At 43.8% G+C, this 21,234-nt stretch overlaps 1 protein-coding gene across 11 annotated transcripts in view; it reads left to right on the forward strand.

Annotated features, from left to right (window-relative positions):
- The window catches only part of GBF1 (golgi brefeldin A resistant guanine nucleotide exchange factor 1), a 154,950-nt gene that overhangs the window by 95,679 nt on the left and 38,037 nt on the right, over positions 1-21,234 (forward strand). For 6 of the 11 annotated variants that reach the window (XM_090056760.1, XM_090056761.1, XM_090056752.1 and 3 more), the window contains exons 5-10: positions 466-584; positions 1,490-1,598; positions 1,971-2,031; positions 3,726-3,780; positions 5,889-5,987; positions 13,321-13,456. In XM_090056760.1, coding sequence (XP_089912886.1) covers positions 466-584; positions 1,490-1,598; positions 1,971-2,031; positions 3,726-3,780; positions 5,889-5,987; positions 13,321-13,456 — 579 coding nt within the window. The remainder of the gene's footprint in view (positions 1-465; positions 585-1,489; positions 1,599-1,970; positions 2,032-3,725; positions 3,781-5,888; positions 5,988-13,320; positions 13,457-21,234) is intronic. The other 5 variants (XM_090056756.1, XM_090056757.1, XM_090056763.1 and 2 more) reach the window with 3 other exon arrangements.

The raw sequence follows: 21,234 nt of genomic DNA on the forward strand, positions 1-21,234 counted from the left end.
CTTCCTGTCCTGTCTAGGAGAATCCCAGGCTGGGGTTGTCTCCCTGTACTGTGAGTTTAGGTTTCTGGGTTAGAAACTTCTCTCCTGACTGAGAAGGGGATTCATTTGCAATTGGCAACTGATTATGGCTCCACCACCGAGGGGAAAAAATGGTAATCTTATAATTTACCAACAGAAATGACCAAATGGGGACAGTAACCAATTTAATTACTTACTCCTTTCTCTTTCTCTTTCCCTTTGCAAAAAGCCGATATTCAAAAAGAGACGAACCTAAGCTAGTTTTCTAACACAGCATGCCTATCTGAAAACTCCTAGCAATGAATAAAATACTGATTGGTGTTCATAGCGAGAGGCAAACAAAGACTGCAGGTGTAGGCAAACCAGCTCTGGGCCAGTGTCTCTTGGCAGAGGCTATGTGATGCAGAAGGCTTTTCCCTGTCACTGCAAATGCATTCTGTTCCGCAGATCCCAGCCATGAGGGCACAGCTGAGGGAATGGAGAACATGGCGGATGCTGTCACGCATGCCCGATTTGTGGGCACTGATCCCGCGAGTGATGAGGTTGTCTTGATGAAAATCCTGCAGGTAAGTGGAGAGTAAGTGGTAATTACCATAATGAGTGCTGCCTGGTGCGGAGGGTATCTTGTTACATGGAGTGGAGGGGAGAGAGAACAGTGTTTTGACTCTGCAGGAGCTTAGTGACAGACTTTATTTTTAAACAGATGGCTCATGTACCTGTGGTAAAAGCTTTTCCAAATGAAAATAATTGAAAGCTTAAATGAATTGATTTTAAATTGGGTTCTTGATTCACTGTGGCCTTGATAATTCCAGCTTATGCACAGTCTTAGCTAATGAGACAGAAGCTGAGCATATTGCTTGCACAAGGTTGTTTTGAAGGAAAAGAGTTCTTCATAGAGGCAAATACATAGTTTTATTCTCTTTGATCTACTTTTTGGCAGAGGCTTCTAAGAAAACCCAAGCACTGGGCAATATTCAAAGGCTAGGTGGGATGGGAGGAAGAAATCGCCTCCCTTTTTGTTTTCTCTCCAACCTTCCTGCCCTTAAGCACAACTCTCAATTATTGGGAAAGCCTGAAGCAGTGCCTGGGTTCCAGGCAGGCCTTCCATGAAAGCCCCTGACCCTTTTTCAGGTGGATGGCATAGGTGCTGTGTGGCCTTTTGGATCAGATCAAGTGTCTCAGTTGGGGAATTTGAACCCCAAGACCTCCAGGCTTGGGCCTGCACGTAGGATGCCTGCCAGTAGATTTGAGAGTGTCTGAAGTTTCAGGGTGAGAGCCTGGAATGGAGGATGCTTGCTAGTTGTAGCTCCGTACACGGCGTTTAGTTTTGCCTGCTCAATTGATAATTTTTTTTGGAACAATTGAGTTCTGCTCAGTCAGTATGATTTGGCTGATTTTGACCTGGAACACAGAATATATTAATTTAAAAAAAAAATGGTGACATGTTACATTTAAGTATTTCTCTTTGTAGGTTTTGAGGACCCTGTTGCTCACTCCGGTAGGAGCCCACCTCACCAATGAGTCAGTGTGTGAGATCATGCAGTCCTGTTTCCGTATATGTTTTGAAATGAGGCTCAGCGGTAAGTTTGTTCTCCCTGTTTCTGTGATGGTTGTTCCTAATAGACAGTCTGGACTTTCCAGTCCTCTTTATCTGTGCCCATTGTGGGAGACCCAACTGAGGGAAGGTGCTGACCTTGCATTATGCACTTCAGTGCTTCGTTGGAACTTTGCCTGATATTCACTGCACAACTTTTTGCTCAGTGGCTCCCCGGCTCTGTGGTGCCACCTTCTGAGTATGTGTCCATTTTGCAGCCAGGCAGAGTTGGAGCTGGTTTTAATAAATTTGCTGTAATCTCTGTAAACAAGGCTCGGAGGGGAGTCTGCTTGGAGAAGCCTCTTGATAATATCAGACTGAGTAATGACACCTGTGTTATTTGTTTTTGTCTTCACAGAGTTATTGAGAAAATCTGCAGAGCACACTCTGGTCGACATGGTGCAGCTGCTCTTCACAAGGTAAACCTGCTTGTGTTTGCCTCAGCATTGCTGAGATGGCCCTCCAAGGACAGGAAGATTCCACAATTCCACTTAGGGGCCTACTGAAAATCTGTCTGATGTGACTATGATTTAAGGGTGGTGGAGAAGGGAGCATTTGGCCCTTCTCTCTTGGGCTGTCTCACCAAAGCTGTGAGACAGAGGGGCAGGCTGGGTTGTATGGTTTTAGGTGGCCTTTGGGGCAATTTCATAGCCAGGCAGTGAGGAGATTTAAAGGAGGGAATAGTTCTTTGACAGGACAGAGAAGGAAGATTCCCTTCAAAGAACAGGATGAATCCATTTAATTTCTTTAAAAAAATTTATGTCCTTGAAAAAGGAAATAAATACCATCTTAAAATAGTCACATGCTTAATTTCAGTAGAGGGTTCATTTAGAAGGGAATGTAAACTGTCATTGGGCCAATGGGATCATTTTGTAATTTGGATAAATATTATGCCCTATCTAGCATCTTCTGAAGTGGGAAATTAGGGCTCTGTCTCCTGAAAATCAGTACTGAATTAATTATTCCAAGAATTTCTGAAATGTCCTGTCTGACTAGTGAAATAACAAAGGCTGGTAGAGAGATTCTGAGGAGGAAGGACTGTTGTAAATCTGCAACAGTCGAACTTACTGATTAGAGATTACAGTACCTCTGATTTCTTTTGACACTCTGTTCCCGTGTGCACATCCTTCCACCTCTACATTTGCAGCCCTGGTGGCCTCTTTAGGATTCTCTCCCCAACTGTAGTCTCCAGCAGGTAGAGAACTGTATCCGTTTAGGCAAGGAGCAAGTGATATCCTATGGTGAGTGTATCTGTGTGGGTGGGTCACAAATTTAATTGCGACTCTTCTTCCCTTCCCTGCACCTTCTCACTTTTTTTTCAATTTGCCTTGGAAACAGTGCTTTCTGTTTTGAAAGAAAGCAAACGAACATGTATGTGCCTGTGGAGACTAATGATGCAGGAGTAGTGCAAAGATGGCTTCTGGGGTACTGGTCTTATTCTTCATCTGCCTTTCCTTTTGAGTACTGTCTTCCTGCTTTGCAGAAAGGGAAGTAGACAAAGTTGTGGCACAGACTTGCACCTCCCCAAGAAGCTGAAGGCAGGAGTATAACAGCGAAAGAGGGATAAAGTTGTAAATTCCAGAGATCATTTGGAAGTTCAGTTTAAAGCTGTCTGTCTGTTTTACCTTAAATACAGGGTTGCTTAATGAAAGGCATGTAGGCTGATGGCTGAAACTGGGAGACTCATGACATTGTAGTTCTGGACAGTAGCAACATAGCTTCCAGATGGCCCATTGGGAAACCCTTACAGGAGGAGCCACCATAACTGACTTACAGTTTGTGAGAGAAAAGACTGCTAGCACTAAACTGCATCTCAATGCTGGGAATCTTGGTGTTAGTTAAAACCTCTTCAGAACAAGTCTAATTGGCTGCTGGAGTCACAGGGTCATTTAGACTGTTGAACTCCATGTCACTGAACTCTTGTGAATAGCAACAGACTCATCCCCTTTTCTTGAAGAGAAGGGAATTGGGGGGAGGCCAGTTCATAGAGGAGGTCTGGGTTCTTAGGGGTCCTTCATCCTTGGTGTTTGCTGCCAGACCAGAAGTAATTCTCTCCTTTCCCCACCAGTCCTGAGGAAGTTTTATTCGTTCCTGCATGTTCTTTGTTTTTCAGATTGCCTCAGTTTAAGGAAGAACCTAAAAGCTACATGGGGACTAACATGAAGAAGGTATGGTGTCCACTGTTCTGCTTCCTTCTCTTCCCCTTGCTTGCTTACATCTCTGTTCTTTGCTTTCACATTCTGTGGCTACATTTATTCCTGGAAGTCCCTAGCTCAGTGAAGGAGCACACTTAAGAGAACTCAGTTTGTCATTGTTTATTGAACTAAAAGGAATTCTGCTGGTATATTCAGCTAGGAGTTTTGTCTGTTGCACTGTTGCCTAAAAAGTCTGACTTGGAACAGCAATCACCTGCTCCTCACCTAAAAAGCTTCTGCAGGCTCTGGGAATCTGATGGTGATGCTTTCAAAACCAACACCCTCTTTTTAACATCTCTTCAGCTTCTTTTTCATCCTTTCTTGCACTACGTTAGCCAGTATTGCTTTCCCAGTGCATATCATTCCTGCTTTTCTGGCCTAGAAAGGAAGCCTTTCTATGAGATAGGTGTGACAGTGTGTAACCACCATTCAAATTTGCTGTTGTGGACACGATTTTGGTGGCTTTCAGGGAAGAGAACTTTTATGATAAGTCAGAATACGGAGGTGGACTTCTGTCCTGGATGTTAGTAACCAAACCATGAGAATGTTCTTTCTCTCCCTCTCTTCCTCATGCTTGTAGAATTGAAGGAGGCCATAGGGCCTTTGTGTGTTCCTTGGCATCATGTTGCACAAGCAGCTGCTTTTCCAATGAATTTTCAGCATGTGGATTCCATAAACATACCATATTTACTTACATATCATACACATCTTTTCCTTAAAAGCAGCCCCTAGTATTGGGGTGAGTATCTTAAGTAGGGAAGCTGATTTGCTGCACAGAAAAGAAACCCCTGTTTCATGTTTATGGCAAGAGTGGCATTTCTATTCAGGCAGCTGAGGGAATCAGTTGACTTAATGTCTCTATTCTTTATGCTGCAAGTGTTAATGATCATGTCTCCTTTTAGATGGTCTTAATGTTCCACTAATCAAGATAACCTTTCTTCTGACATTTTTACTGTCTTTAAACTACTCCTGGTTTCTCTTTCCTTATTTCACAGCCTTGCAGGCTGTTTTAAGCTCTTTTCAAAATCATAAATCCATGCGTGGAAATCAGTCTGGAGCAGCAGTTAGGGTTTTAGTTTTTGATTAACCAGGAAAGGGAGGGTTAGTGAACTGAAGTTTAACTCTGTCCTTGCTCTGTCTTATTATAGGAAAAAAATCGTTTTTTCTTCATTCAGCCTTTCCCAAAACCAGGTGCACATCTTGGGGACGTGAGAAAATATAGTACTCTTGTAGGTTTAAGAATGTCATGTGGTGAGAGCACAACTTGAACTCTAGGTTGGGGGCTAAAGGATACTATCAAAGATAGGGGGTCCTAATGATGAGAGGCATAGAATGGGGCAGGAAAGAGATGCACCTCATGTTAGGATGCTAGACTTGTAGATTTCATGCATCTTTTCATCCCTTTTTCTGCAAGATGTAAGGAGAATTGCAAAGATTCTCTCTCACTTGCACTCACATGCACTTGTGCTCACTCATACATACTTGTACACTTGCTCACTCACACTTATGGATATGCTCTCACATGTGCATGTATACATGTGTGCGCACACACACTCTCACGCTCTCTCTCTCTCCATTGATCTCTCGTTCTTAGTACTGATCTTTACAGACCAGTTTCCTGAGAGAGCTGTTGCCACTGAGTTTGTTATAGGGGTCTGAACCAGCTGAGGCTCTGTTTTTTCCACTGTACTCCATGATGATGCTGTTCTTGCATGCTGCCTCCACTGATGGAGAGAAAACCAAGATATTAGCTTAGCGTAGGATGGGCAGTGAAAAGGGGGAAGGCTAGAGGTATGTCTGTGGCATAATGTAAGTGCCAGAACTCCTGAAGCTCTCATAAAGAAACTGAAGCTTTCTGTATAAAAGCTTCCCCAGAGCTTTCCAGTGATCAGGCAATAGCTGCACCCAGCTCATTAAGGCAATGCTGCTTGTCCAGTGTCTGACGCATACAGCCACTCTGTCCTGTCTGTTCACTGTGCATGCCTTTATTTTCCCCCATGGCCTTGCACTCTGCCAAATTATTCTTTCTCTTTGGGTTTATTTTGTTTTGTTGAAACCATGCATTTGCCTGTCTTTCACAGATCTCTCCATGTCTCCTCAGCAAACTGGAACTAAGTAGTGGGGAACAGCCCAAAGCCCTCAACCAGTTAGAGAGGGTACTGCTCTTTAAGAACTTGAAGGTCTCTCTCTCCCTTCCTCTCTCACTCCTTCCTTCCTTCCCTTCTTTAAACTCTTGGGAGATGGTTATATTGTATATAGCAAATCTCCCTTTCTCCCATTTCTGACACAGCATGGCTTTTGGGGAGAATGCATGCAGCAATTGCTTTGCAGTGTTGTGGGTCTGCCTAGGACAGAATTGGTTGGCGGGTGGGGAGGGTCTTGTTGTCACTGAACAGGATTAAATGACTTGGCAAGTGGGATTCAGGACACTGTCACTGAGTTATCTGAAGGAAAGAAATGGGAGGATGTGGGCAAGAGATGAATCCTTTCAATAGCCGGTGTTGGCAACAGGTTCCTTCTGTTTACCAGTCTGGGTAACCTCCCTGAAGTCGAGTCTTTCATGTAGTAGCAGCCATTACCATTCTTTGGAATGCTGAGTTAATCTATTTGCCAGATATTTGGAGGGCATGATTAGCCATTGTCTGTCTTTGGCCTTATCTCCATTGATGCAAGGGTGGGGTTTGGAATCCTATTTAGCATGACACCTGCTAACCTGATATTTGGATGTGTGTGGGGCCAAACTCTTATTAAAAATAGTGCCTATACTCTTCTTTTGAAGAGTGTTTTTTATAAGTAGTTCCAGTTTGCAGTTTTGCTCTTATCCATACAGGTCCCGCATGTCGTTAGAAATAGTATTAGCTGGAGTCCCTTACAGGTGTCCAAACTGCGATTTATGTAGAATGAGTTTGTCTGCTCTATCTTCTTTCACCCCCGAGAGATGGAAAGGAAAAACATAAGGGTCTTCAGAATTTCCTAGCTTGGGTCTTTGTGACCAGGATGTTTTGGAAAGGCTGTGACTTCAGATCCTTCTGTGTATGAAGGATTTATACCAAGTTGTACAGGAATGGAAACTAGGCAAATTCCTTTTTCTCCTGGCTAAAGGGTATTGTTGTTAAACTTCACTGAAGAAGCAAAGGGAACGGTTTTATTTCTGAGTTTTCCAAGGATTGAGGAAGTGGTAAAGTGCTCTTGGGTGCCTGAAAGGTGTAGACAAGGTTGCCTAATTCAGTTTCTGTCAGGCCTTACAAGGGATGGGTAAGTGAGATGACTGACCCAATTGGTGTCTCCAGCGGGGAAGGATTTCTACCATGGGCTGCATTCTCTCTGCATGCTGTTGTGTCTTGAACGCCACTTGGTGTGCTGACCAGTTTCATGCTGCATCTAGAATGAGCTCATCTGCTAGTTTAATTGCATTAGTTACTAATCATTGGGCCCTCCGCTTTTCTCTTGAGGCTTACAATATCTTATGGAAAAACAAACGAGTTCAGGTAAGGTGACATGCTGAATGATGGGATCTCTCAGACCCTTTAAGTAGAATCTTGTAGTATTGTCCTTTCTCCTGCCCTTAACCCTGAGTTGGGATATTACTGGTAAAAGGCTCATAGTTCAAAGTGGGGGGAGCAGGAACCTTGTGGTCTCTGATACTGTGTAGCATACACACTTATTCGTTTTATGCAAAGAGAACTCCTTTGAGCACTCATTTCTGGCACTGATGTAGAATGTGGCTGTGAAGGCAAAGCAGGAGGAGGGAGCAAACCTGATTTTCATAAGAATCCAGATGTAATAAATCCACTTATTTATGGAAGTTCTTCTGTCCTGATGTCAGCTAAATGTAACCGAAAGTCTGAAGCCTGACTTCCAATTAGGGAAAAAATGACTGTGTACCCTCTTCTCTTCATTTCATAAGGAAGGCCTTTCAGAGACCAGATTTTGCTGACTTTTACCATATAAGTATGGAGCTGGTCTTTTTGAGAGGTAATCGTGATTGGAAAAACCTCACAGGAGACTGAAAACTGAAGAAAAAGAGAGTTTTAGCTGCTGTTTAAAATGAAGAGTTCTTATGCATTTGAAGTGTAATGGGACTTCCACTAAGTGGAAAGAAAATATGAAACATTCAGTGTTTCTGGCCTGTTAAGTTGCCTAGTGCTTTTCCCCCAGTGATATGCCTTCTTTCCTTTCTCCCCCAAAGAGAAAAGTTCTCTAGCAAATTCAGAAGATCAGACTAAATATCTTTATTTTTAAAGGGTGAAAAAGAAGCATGTTGAGGGAACTTTTCTTGTGACAGAAAGAGCTTTGAATAAATACCTTTTGTCACTGTTATACCATTATAGGAAAAAGTCAGAAGGGATAAAATGGTATGCCGTTTTTTTTGTGTGACACTTTTAAAATGAGACACAATACAAATCTGAAAAGGATGTTGCTTTTGGTATTGTTTTACTAAACATGTTAGAAATGTTAAGATTTGGAAGTTCTTAATTATTTACACTTACTTGAAACATCCTGTAGTAACTTGGGAGAGGTGAAGTATGTTCCCAGTAGGCAGAATTATTACTCATGTCTTGATTATACTCCACTCATTGTAATTTGTTTTCTTCTTGTCTGGGATGTGTCCCAATAACTATATTTCTGATAAAGTAGAAGATGAAATTTTGGAAAACAGGAAAGGGTGAGCATTGAGAATAGGCTTTATAAAGAGAGGCTGAGAGCCATGGGACTCTTCAGCCTGGAAAAGCGCAGGCTCAGGAGGGACCTGGTGGCTGCTTATAAGTACATAAGGGATGTACATCAGCATCTGGGAGAATATCTGTTCACCAGAGCACCCCAAGGAAAAACAAGGACCAATGGTCATAAACTCCTACAAGACCGTTTTGGGCTCGACATGAGAAAAAATTTCTTTACGGTCTGAGCCCCCAAGACCTGGAATAGACTCCCTCCAGAAGTGATGCAGGCACCTTCTCTGGACTCATTCAAGAAACATATAGATGTTTATCTTGCTGGGATCCTTTGACCTTAGCTGACTTCCTGCCCCTGGGGCAGGGGGCTGGACTTGATGATCTTTGATGTCTGTTTCAGCCCTAATGTCTATTTCATGAAATCTGTTAAATTGATAATTTTAGCTGTGCCCTGAACTTTAAAACTAGAGGTGCACGGATGCATCAGTCTGATATTGAATCGGCACCAATATAAAGAAAATTGTCTATATCAGAAATTGGCCTGATGCGGCCAATAATTTGGCTGATAAATGGTCCATGCATGCATGCAGCACATAGGCAGTGAGGAGCAATGCTGGGCAGCTTGTAGAGCTGTATGCAGCTGGTAAGTCTGTTGTGGTGAAAGGGGAGGGGTGTAGGGGAGGGCAGATCAAGGCCTCCCACAGTGAGGAGAGTGTGGGGCTGGGGTGGGCAGGTGCTGCCCAGCTGGGGGGGGCGGTGAGGCATGAGACAGAGCTGTGGCTTGTCTGGGGGGAGTGGGAAAGGGAGGGGGTGGTTCCTGCCACTGTGCTCAGCTTGTTCGGTGGCTCCTGCCACTGTTCCCACCACTTGTCCAGGAGGGCATGTGGGGGTCATGTGCCCTTGGATCTGTGCAGGGCAGGTGGCTGTGGTGCTGGGAGGGTGGCTATGGGGCAGCTATGGCTATTTTTGGGGTGGCTGCAGCTCTCCTCTGTAGCCCCCTCCCAGCACCACTGACTGCCAGCTCCAGCCCACAGCTGCAGCCTGTGCCCCATGCAGATCCAGGGCACATGCCTTTCCCCCTCCTTCCCCTCTGTCCCCGCTATGCTCTCCCAGGGTGCGTGCAGGAGCAAGAGCCGTCCCTCCCAGGTGAGCCGCGGCTCCGTCTCATGCCCTGCCCTGCTCCAGTTGGTCAGTGCCTGCCTCAGCCCCACTCTCTCCCTCATCACAGGGGCCTTGATCTGCACCCTACCCCACACATCCCTTCCCGCCTCACTCCCCTTTCATCACAACAGACTTACCAGATGCATGCAGCTGTATTGGAAATTGGATTGGTATTGACCAATATACCTCCTTAAAAATTGGCTATTGGTATCAGCCGCCAAAATCTGTATCAGCGTACCCCTATTTAAAACAGTTTTAAAATGTGCCCTGCTTGTGGGGTTATTTTTTGTAAAGCTTGACTGAGAGGTCAAGCTAAATCTTAAAGAAACCCCTTTGAGAACTTTGTATTCCTGGCTCACTGGCTGCCTACTTGCATATGATCAGTGAGGGTGAATCCTGGTGGATGAGACAGGCTGGCTTGAATAATGGCAGTGTACATGTTTCTGTTGGTGACCTGAACAAGAGAGAGAGAATTTAGTGGAAAGCATTGCTTATTCCTTGAAAATAGGTAATTGACCGTAGCAGGATGTTTCATTCACATTCTATAGTTTTCCAGAGTGCCTAGTACTCTTTCTGATCTAGCCACTTCTTTGAAACCCTGTACATTGAAACCCAGAGGTTTCCTATAGACCTGGATCCTTCTACTCCTTGGTGGAAGAGGGCCAATATTGAGGAGATTGTCTCATTTCAGTCTTCTTGATAAGATCAAGAGTAGGTGTAACAGAATGCACCAGTATTATGTATTTGTGCTTTGGAGTACAGACAAATACATGAGGACTAAGCAGCAAGGAAGATGATGAGCATTTTATCTTTCTGAACTGGAAACAAAGCATGAGATCAAACAGAATGACTGAATACAAGAAATGTAATGTTTTAAATCTTTTTAAAAGTGAACTTTTTAAAAAAAATGAGATCTTTTCAATTTCATGTTGTGGATCTGTTTTTTGTCATCCAAGAAATAGTTGGATCATAAAGGGCAGTTCTCTTTTCTAAAAACTAGAAGAAATAGCAGGGGACAACACAGTTCTGAATCTGTTATCAATTAACTAGCTCAAAGAAAATTATAACATATCTAAAACTTGAAGATTAGCCCCCAAACAAATACTTTACGGTGCAAGGGGGAGTTACACAAATGCTTTACTACATTGGGACGTGACATTTTCACAAGCTTGTTGAAATAAGAAATTTATATGGGCTGTGGACCCCATTTGGAAATGGAAGAGGAGATATTGGAAAATAATACTGGGATCTTCAGGGCTAAATGCTATATCAAAAATACAGTCCTCCCGCCCCCCCCCCCCCCAAAAAAAAATGTATGGGTGGTCAAAGAACACCCCAGAAAGAATGTATAGGAAACAAAAACATAACAAATTTGTCTGTCTGTTTGTGGCAGTTGGGGTGGCGGCAGGAACAGACCTATGATGGTTATTGAGGAGCTTAAGCTTTAAGTAAGGGAGGCTAAGTATAAGAGGAAGAATACTTTATAAAAAGCAAAAGGATGAATTGAATCATCAAATTTCAGGGGGATGTTTATACTATAGAAAAACTAGTTGCTACAGCTGTCCTGGGCTGCTGAGAGCAGATTTTTCATGTCATTGATAAAATACAAATACTGAAACCCATAATGAATGCATCTGATTTATTTAAAACTTAGTTGCATTAACCTCAGGTTAATTACGTAAATGCTTTTGCACATACAACACTTGGTGAGAGATCCTAATTGTGACAAAAAGTCGTAGTTAGGAGTCATACGTTATTACTTTATTTGTAAAGTTAGATATCACTTTTCAGACTATTTTGCCTGCTTCTACCACTCACAGGCCATAGAATTTTGCCAAATGATGTAATGAGCTTTATGCAGGCTTCTGGTTGATTGCTACAATGGCTGGGTGTAATTTAGAAAAACTGACTGCTTTGGCATCAACAAAGTATTTGCAGAGTTGAAGAATCCAAGTGGCTTGGGTATTCTAGCAGTCAGGTGGTAAATATTGCAATTGTGTTTTGTTCCAGTTCTTCTATGCCTCAACCCACCATTTCCTTGAATTGGAAACACTGGTTTTAGCAATGAAGTTGCTGAAGTGCATTTCTTGGCTAAGGCAGGAAAAGTTCTTTTAGGTAGATGTGAAATATTTTATTAGACCAACAGAGTAGTTGGAAAAAAGGTCTTTGCAAGCGTTTGGGTGCAATCACCCTTCTTCACAGGCCAATGAAGAAGGGTGATTGCGCCCAAAAGCTTGGAAATAACTTTTTTCCAACTACTTTGTTGGTGTAATAAAAGATATGCAGGCAAGGTTCTTTGGTAGATGTGATATGTCATTAAACCAACACAGCTACAACCAAAAACCCACCTTTCTTGGCTTAGGTTTTTGTGGGATAAATTTCATTCGCATTTCAATAAGGTATTCAGCTAGACTACCGAACTATAAATAGACAAAGTGTGTACAAACAAACTACAAAGTACTGTTAATGGAAGGCAAATATTAATGGTGAGATGTGTGGGAGAAAAATCAAGTATGGGTCACTGCTAAGACTTGTTATATAATTTCCAGGAGACAGAGAAAATACCCTGCTCACCCAAATCTGGACCCAAAAAGATCCACAGTTGTAAAGGGATCTGGAGAACCTGGAAGATTAATGAAAAAATTGGTCCAAAAAGTAGCAAACCCTGTGCCCAGTTAGAGAAAATGGGTCTCTAAAGGGGAAGCACTCATTTTGAAAACAGGTGCTTTGAAACCTGTCTAGGGCCATGCTAAATATCATTCATGGTATGATGTTGCTGCTGAAGAAGTGCTAAAGCATGTATGTTTGTGAAGTGAATGTTATAGTAAGGTAATAGAGAGCCAAGGATTTGCATGGGTGATTATCTTTTCTTGGATCAACTGCATGGTTGGGATAGACTTAGACAAGCTCCTGAATGCAATGCATAGTTCAGGTGGATCACTCCAGTACTACCAAAGTAATCCTGATCTGTGCAGTGTAGAAGAATATAAGAACTAGAAAAATTATAAGGAAGCATAAGATAGTAAAATGCTTACTAAACAGTTGGATAATGGACCAGACTCCCAAAGGCAGAAAGAGAGAAGAGCTTCAAGTTCAGATTAAGTAAGATCTTAGTGGTAATGATGTGGTGAGCAGAACAGCAAGTTGTATGGCATTGTGTACATGACCAGGTCTTAATTCTAAACCCTACATTGTCATTTTTGTGGAAATTGCCTTAAAATGTTTGAATGGAAAGCTTAATTGATGTATACTTGAGTGTCTTTCTAGAGTTGCTAAAGAGCTACTTAAAACGTTACTTTGTGCTTTCCAAAAAAATGGAAGAAGTCTAAAATGCACCCTCAGGGCAGTCTTAGGGAATACTGACCTTTGTGTAAAGCAGGGAAATACAGATAGGAAAGATGGGGGTGTGGGACTCATGCTCATGTATTTATTGATGCAAAGCAGAGTGCCAAATTCATACTCTGCTGATTTCAGAAGAGGGGGTCTGGGCTAGTGTGGGTCTTGGAGTAGGGTGTTGTGGTGCTAACTAGCATGATTTTCAGGTGCTGGTTAGTTTGTGTGATACTGTGGGCACTGTTAGCTGTCTCGTTTGACTGAGAGAAACTTTCTGGGTTGTTTCTGTGTGGTCTGTTCTGTACATTGTTACTGGGCTGACATTCTCAGTGTTTATGATTTTCAGTTGAAAATGAGAGCAGGAGGAATGAGTGATTCATCAAAATGGAAAAAGCAGAAGAGATCACCAAGGCCTCCTCGCCATGTAACCAAGGTCTTTCCAGGAACAGAACCACCAACCACCAATGGTAATAACATCACAGGTAGGTAGGATCCTGTTTTCAAAGGACAGACCTTGTCCATCTTGCGGGTTGCTTTTTTTCATTTTTCTCACTTGTGTTTTCTGTAGTAAATATTGATGTTAGCAACACACATACTATTGCTCTGTAAGTCTAGAAGGAAGTGGGTGAGAAGGGAATACTTGTTGACCTGAGTGAAGCAAGGTCCTACAGTAGTGTAACAAAGTTTGGGTGAGCGGGACGTAAGCCCTGGGCACTACCTCAAGATGGCTACCAGAATGGAGGTGGCATGGCACCTTATCTGCCCACCTTACCTCTGTCATCCTCCCTCCCATCCCCACCCTGTGTGCCTTTTCTGCAGCAGCAGTGGCGCATAGTATAAGAGCAGCAGCCAGAGGTTCACTGCTATGTGGGGGATGTCACCTCCTGTTTTTGCTGCTGAAAATTGGTGGGTTTTTTGGCCGCTTGACATCCATGTTGGTGCCAAAAAAAAGTAAGTGACATACCCCTGGTCCTGCAGCAGCAAAACCAGCTACTGTGCACCACCGTCGCCCAGAGCATGGTACTAGCTATTTACGCCTCTGCCTTACTGTCATTTCAATAGCTGTGCGCTATTTGTCTGCCTGTTTTCAATAGATCTTCCAGGGATGGCTTGTAGAGAGGGAATTGGGGATCTAATGTGGTGTGTGGGTCAAATGGGTGGAAAAAGCAGCAGGGCACCATGGATGGGGCAGTGGTAATGGGTAAAATGGGAAGAAAATGGAAAAGAGGAAGCAGGGACTGGGGATGTGACACGGTTGCCTGCATTAGCATGGGACTGGACTCGACCTAAGAGGTTACTTTTAGTCGTTTTTTATGATAGTCTATCAGGCAATGGTTGGTGGAGGTAGTAGTAATAAGGGATGTGGAAGGCTGGGACTGAGTAGGTTGGTGTGAAAACAGAGATATTGAATGAGGAAATGGAGATGGAAAGGGAAATGCAGGAAATGAGGAAACAGGGGCACATCAAGATCAAATATTGGGCATGTAGGCCATGCGTAAGTGGGTCTGTGACCATGCAGTGTCCCTGTTGTTGGGTTAGGGAGTGATGGAGATACTGCTAGTGGCTAATGGAATAGGGCAAAGGGCCTATGAGGGACGTAGGCAGATTTTGGCATGTGGGAGGAGATGAAGTGGTGGTAGAGAATATATGAAGGACGGATGTGAGAGTTGCGCATAGGGAGCTAACTGGAGGAATGGAGGGAGCTCCTGGTGTATGCTGTGTGCCCAGCCATCGGAAGCTACCACTGCATGTGTAACGTTCTAGTACTGTGATACTAGAAGCTGTTATCTAGGTAGAGCTGGAGAAGTAGAAGAGCCCATAGGTATACAAAAATAGACTGCATGGTTACTGTTTGTTACCTTCATTTTGGGTACATCAGTTATGTTGGTGTGGAGTATGCTTTTTTTCTTGTAGATGCTTTACATTTTGATGGAACGGACAGAAACAATAACAACAGAAGGAACTGGACAGGAAGGTTGCTATACTAGCTGTGTGCTGTACGCACTTTTAATGAATATTATGAGCAAAAGAAAGATATCTGGTTTAGAGTTGAGGATGTCCTGGTGTTTTCTCATACCAGTGCCAAGGAAATAAGAAGTTAAAATATATCGCATCTAATATACAAATATCCAGATTTTATCCTGCTCCCAGCATGATGCTTGTTATATCAACAGACTAAAAATACCTTCTAACATTGCTTTTCAGTTCAGTGCTATAATTCTATGTGCGTGTGTATGCACACACTTTGAATTGTATTGCTTTCTGACATGTACTAGATGGGAGAAATGCAGAATTGATTGCATGTTCAGTTGCTTTTCCTACAAAACTTGCCTTTTGGCTTCCAGAAAGTTTTATCAGTTCTGTAATACATAGCACTAAACAGAGCAATGGTTAATGTGTGAATTCATAATATGTCCTCAATATCATTTTTTTTCCCCTAGGTAGTAGCTTCATCTTTACAAGGTTTTCTTAACTGTGTGATCTACGAATGTATAGGTTCTCTTAAATGAAAGTTTAGATTCTGGAGCATCTAACAAGATGATAAAAGTGTCCATGAATCCTTTCCATATTCATTTGTCTTCTGCCAAAACTCATTTTGGTTAGGAGAAAATACAAGAATAATTCTATTTATTTCCCCTTTCTCCTTGAAGTAATTCCTCTTTCAAAATTTTTGATTAAATATTTATTGAAGAAATTTCCTTAAATGTGGTTGTTCTTTCAGGTGTGTATTCAAGTTTATCACAGCATTTCATCAAAGTATTAAACCAGAGGGTTTAGTTCTGCTTTAAATGAAAATCTCAATACAGGCTTAACTGTTGCACCACTACAGACTCTACAACGATCCAAAAATGTAGACATCTTTTACTTTATGCACAGTGAGGATTTATCGAGATCCAAGTGAAACAGACATTTTTTCCTCAAATCCATGTTTTAAGACACGGATAAGATGCTTTGAACATGCAGCAAGAGTCTTGAAGTGACCACCCAATATCCAGCCTGGTAGGGCAGTGTTGTGTTTACAGTTGCCTCATATGTAATCACTCTTATCTTGGGGTCAAAAAAACCTGTGCAAAAAAAAAAAGCAGGGTGGTGCACATGGGGATAGCACACGTGGCCCAAAACTGGAGCCTGGCCAGCCAGAGCCACATTTTTGCTACCAGCTGGGCTCTGAGTGGCAGGATTGCTGCTGCTGCAGCCCCAGGAGGCCCCCAGGACCCAAGGTCAGGCTGCTGGGGCCAGCCAGCCCAGTGCTGTCCCCAGCCTCCCCTGCCCTATCTGGGGTAACTGGCCACACACCAGAGGGTGTGTGGCACAGGTGTTCCCTGGGGACAAGTAGTAGTGGCACAAGATGTCCCACGGCTAGTTGTCCCCAGGGAAACAAATGTCCACACTTGTGTGGATGTGGCCCATGAGTTTTGTAGTGGTTGATAAACTGCAGTATTAGATCTGTTGTCATAGATGTTGTTTTTTGAGTGTACAGACTATCTACAAGGGTGGTATAGGTTGTAACCATGTTGGTCTAAGGAGACTAAGGTCTAAGGCAGACAAGTTTATTTCAGTAAATCTGATATCTTTTATTAGACCAGCAGGCTATCTGCAACAAATTTATTTCACCCCCACAAATGAACAGCCCTGAATACAGCCCTGAGAAAAATGGAGGCACTGCTTTTCTACTTGCTTCCACTTCTTAGCTGTTGCACAAGAACTGCTGCTTTAATCTGTACCAACCATTGCCTACCCAGTCTGATGATGAGGATATTTTATCAGATGATGTGTAACTTCATATGTTTATAGAAACATGTAATCAAGAAGCTACTTAGTTTTCTCACAATGCAAATGTACCTCATTAAGGTTGGAGATGTTTGCAGGATCTTATAGAACCTGTGGAGCAAAATGAAAATTAATTCTTCCTTTGATCCTCTTATCTGTTTCATCTGCTTCTTGTCCTGATTCTGTTGTCCAGGCTTTTTGCCATCCTTGTATCGTGTCCCTCAGGGAGCAGGCAAGAGAGCTACAGGCGGATGTAGCAGGGCTCCTAAGCATCCTCTGGCATGAGGATATCATAGATTCCATGCTGGAAGAAATCTCTAGGACTGTGGAGGAGGACTGCCAGAGGAGGTGCTAGAAAAGGAAGAGGGCATGGACTCCCAGGAAGGTGGAAGCTGGAAGCTTGTGACTTCTGGCAGCATGGAGAAGTTCTCATCCCCACCTGTAGCAGTTTGCCTGGAGAACAGATATGGAGCTCCAGCAACAGAGGAGAAGTGAATTCCATTGGTGTAAGAGGCGGGGCCAGGAATCCCCAAAGTGGGGAGAATTGAGACCACTGCCATGAAGAAGAAGCAATGGGTGGTGGTGGTTGGAGACTTCCTTTTGTGGGGGACAGAGGGATCCATCTGCTGGCCTGAGCTGATGACCCAGGAAGACTGCTGCTTGCCTGGAGCTCACATCCGAGATATCACAGAAAGTTTACCGAGACTCATCCAAACATATGACTACTACCCCATGCTGCTCATCCATGTGGGTACCAGCAGTACTGCCAAGGGTGACCCTGAGCAGATCAAGAGTTAACTACAGGGTTCTGGGTGCAAGGATGAAGGGAATGGGGGTGCACAGGTGATGTTCTCGATCTTTCCAGTTAAGGGGAAAGGGCTGGGCAGGAGTGGATATGTCCTGCAGATCAATGCATGGCTGCATAGGTGGTATTGCCAGCAGGGGTTCAGTTTCTTTGAACATGGAGCAAGGATTTTGATACAGCCTTCCACAACATTCTTGCAAGCACGCTAAGGGAGTAGGGGTTGGATGAATGGACTGAAAGATGGAGAGAAAACTGGCTGGATCATTGAGCTTAATGGGTAGTAATCAATGGCTTTATGTCTAGTTGGCAGCTGGTATCAAGTGGAGTGCCCCAGGGCTCAGTCCTGGGGCTAGTTTTGTTCAATATCTTTATTAATTAACTGGAAGATGGGATGGAATGAACCCTCAGCATGCTCATGGATGACACCAAGCTGGGGGAAGTAGTAGATATGCTAGAGGGTAGGGCTAGGATGCAGAGTGACCTAGACAAATTGGAGGATTGAACCAAAAGAAATCTCATGAGATTTGTTAAGGAAAAGTGCAATGTCCTGCACTGTGGATGGGACAATCTAATGCACTGCTACAGGGTTGGGACCAACTGGCTAAGCAGCTCTGCAGAAAAGGACTTGGGGGTTACAGTGGACAATAAACTGGATACAAGTCAACAGTGTGCCCTTGTTGCCAAAAAAGCTAACAGCATACTGATTGCATTAGTAGGAGCGCTGCCAGCAGATCAAGGGAAGTAATTATTCTGCTCTATTCTGCACTGGTGAGGCCACTTCTGGAGTACTGTCTAGTTTTGGGCCCCCCACTACAGAAAGAATGTGGACAATTTGTAGAGGGTCCAGCAGAGAACAGCAAAAATGGTTAGGGGGCTGGGGCACATGGCTTATGAGGAGAGGCTGAGGAAACTGGGTTTATTTAGTTTGGAGAAGAAAAGACTGAGAGGGGATTTGATAGTAACCTTTAATTATCTGAAGGGTGGTTCTAAAGAGGATGGAGCTGGACTGTGTTTTCAATGGTGGCAGATGACAGAACAAGGAGCAGTGGTCTGAAGTTGTAGCAAGGGAAGTTTATGTTGAATATTAAGAAAAACTTTTTCACTAAGAGGGTGGTAAAGCACTGGAACAAGTTATATAGAGAAGTGGTGGAATCTCCATCTTTGGAGGCTTTTAATGGCCAGCTTGACAAAGCCCTGGCTGGAATGACCTAGTTGGGGATGATTTTGCTTTGAGCAGAGGTTTGGACTAGATGACCTCCTGAGGTCCCTTCCAACCCTCATTTTCTGTGATTCTATGACTGCTGAAAATGGTGAGGATGTCCAGTTCTTCTCCAGGGTCTTCTGTTGCATGGCTAGTTAGCATGTCTGTCTGCATAATCATATATATAATATGCATTTGGTAAAACACTAATATACCATTCTTGTCTCCTTTTATAGTTCTCTAATTTTTAATTGTTCAGTCTTCTTTGGTACTGTCAACATTTCTTCTTCATTTGCTGGACAGGCCAGCAGATCCTTTCTTCATAGTTTTATTGGTGTTGTAGAATACTTTGAAGAAGTTTTTCTGCTTGTGGACAGTCATATTAGTACATCTGAACCCTTTAAAATTGGATCTTCTCTTGATTTACCCCTTGTATTGTGACATGTTGTATTTGTCTCCACTGCCCTGGCTCTCTGCAAGGTTGTCTGTAACTACTTAAGATGTCTTAAGCAGGGGTTAGTAACTTACGGCCTATAGGCCAGATCCAGCCTGTGGAGCCATTTGATCTGGCCCATGAATATGAGGCAGCAGTGTTTGGCAGCAGGGCTTTGGTGGTGTTTGCTGTACTGCTGCAGGAGCTCTCCCTGTGCGGCGGTGGTGGGCAGTCAGTGGATCTTTGTGCCTGCTTGCCTTCCTGCCTGCCTCTGTCCCAGCCTGGTAATTCCAGTCTGAAACCTGAAAAGGTTGCTGACTACTGCTTTGAGGTAAAGGATTGTTTCTGGAAGTTCATGTAATCTCTGTTTCTTTGAATTTAGGTTTACTGGAGAATTCTCCCACTGTTGAATTACTGTAATCATTCATTGACCTGAAGAGACAGGGGAGCAGAGAAGTGCAATGTAAAGGATAAATTACCTAACCCGTGGTGTATCTAAGATGTTTTTGTATGATTTCCATTCTGGTTCTCAGATAAACTGATGGCCATTATCACCTTTCCTTTTCCTACCACATGCTGCTAGGCAGCCATCTCCCAAATACTTTCTGTTTCTCGATTTACAGTGATATTCTTTGTCCTTTTCTAACTCCCCCAGATACCATACAGATATTCAGCAGTCTTGTCTGCTCTGTCCCATTTTTTCCTGATTCTGTCAGTCACTCCTGCCTGCTCTTTCCCCTTTTATCTAAGTATACAAATTCTCTCATGAATTAATTTTTCATCCAATCTCTGGATGTGTAAAATTCTGGCTACTATGTGATAACAGGAACTGCTAATCTCTGTTTTCCTTTGATCTATTTGGCTTATTGATAGGAGGAAAACAGAACTTTCTTTTTCTGCATCTTTTGCCTCCTTAGTACACTCGAAGGAATTATGTGCAGAAAAATTCAAAATTATGCAAAATTATTATTATTTCTTACATTTCATCTTTAATATCTGTGCCAAAATCCCCTTCTGGGTTGGGTGTAGGGTTTGTGGGTGAGTGTGGACCCACCTGCCATGCTTGCCCCCTCCCTCCCATGGTGCACAGCCCCTGCTGCTGATGGCAGGAGCAGGCAACAGGCCCTCGGGGTGCTCATAGCTGTGGCAAGAAGAGCTCCCTGGCAGTGTGTGCTTCTGGTTGAACCTGGAGGCTGCACATGGTGGCATGGAGCCAGCCTGGCCTGGCCCACTGGCGTGTACCTTCAGTTCAGACAAGGCTAACTTCATGCCAGCACATGGGGCTTTCGGCACTGCAGGCAGGAGCCATACACCACTGGGCCAGGCAGCTCCATGCCTCCATGTGTGGTTTCCCGCTGGAATGCTGCTAGCCCCAGGTGGAGGCACAGAGCCCATCCAGCCCAATGGCACATGGCTGCCACGTGTGGTGCTGTGAGCTTCACATGCTGGCACAGAGCCAGCCTATTCTGGTGTAAAGGCACAGGCCAGTGGGCTGGATATGGTGGCCAGCTCCCTGCCATCATGTGCAGGCCCTGGGACACAGCCAGAGCTGTGCACTGCCAGGGCCTCTGCCTGCCATGGCCTTGAGCACCCCCATGAGCAGCCTGTTGCTGCTGCAGCCAGTGGTGGCATGGGCTGTGCACCATGGGGGGTGGGGCATGGACATGTGGCAGGGGAGCCCACACACCACCACCCATCCTCTCCTGTTGCAGGCAGGAGCTCCCCTCCCCACTCAACAGCTATCCAGAAATGTGCCATCACACTGGGTGCCTCCACATAGGGCTCCCAGCTGGAGTGCCAGGAACCCTGCAAAGATAGAGGTACAGAGCCTGCCTGGATTAAACTAAGCAAAACGATGCAATTATGTGGGGTCATATGTCTTATGCACAAAATTGCATGGGCACATAATTGCATAATTCCCCAGTGTGCATCTTAGGATGTTTTAAGGGAGTTCATTTGTTAGTTTGTGCTGCAGACTAACTAGCGTGAAAGGAGTTCTTTGCTGCTCTGTCTAATCTTGAGAAGGGGGGAAAGAGTAATGCTAACTCTT

This window comes from Crocodylus siamensis, chromosome 7, assembly GCF_052110815.1.
Source record: "Crocodylus siamensis isolate JL-2025a chromosome 7, ASM5211081v1, whole genome shotgun sequence".
Taxonomy (NCBI): domain Eukaryota; kingdom Metazoa; phylum Chordata; order Crocodylia; family Crocodylidae; genus Crocodylus; species Crocodylus siamensis.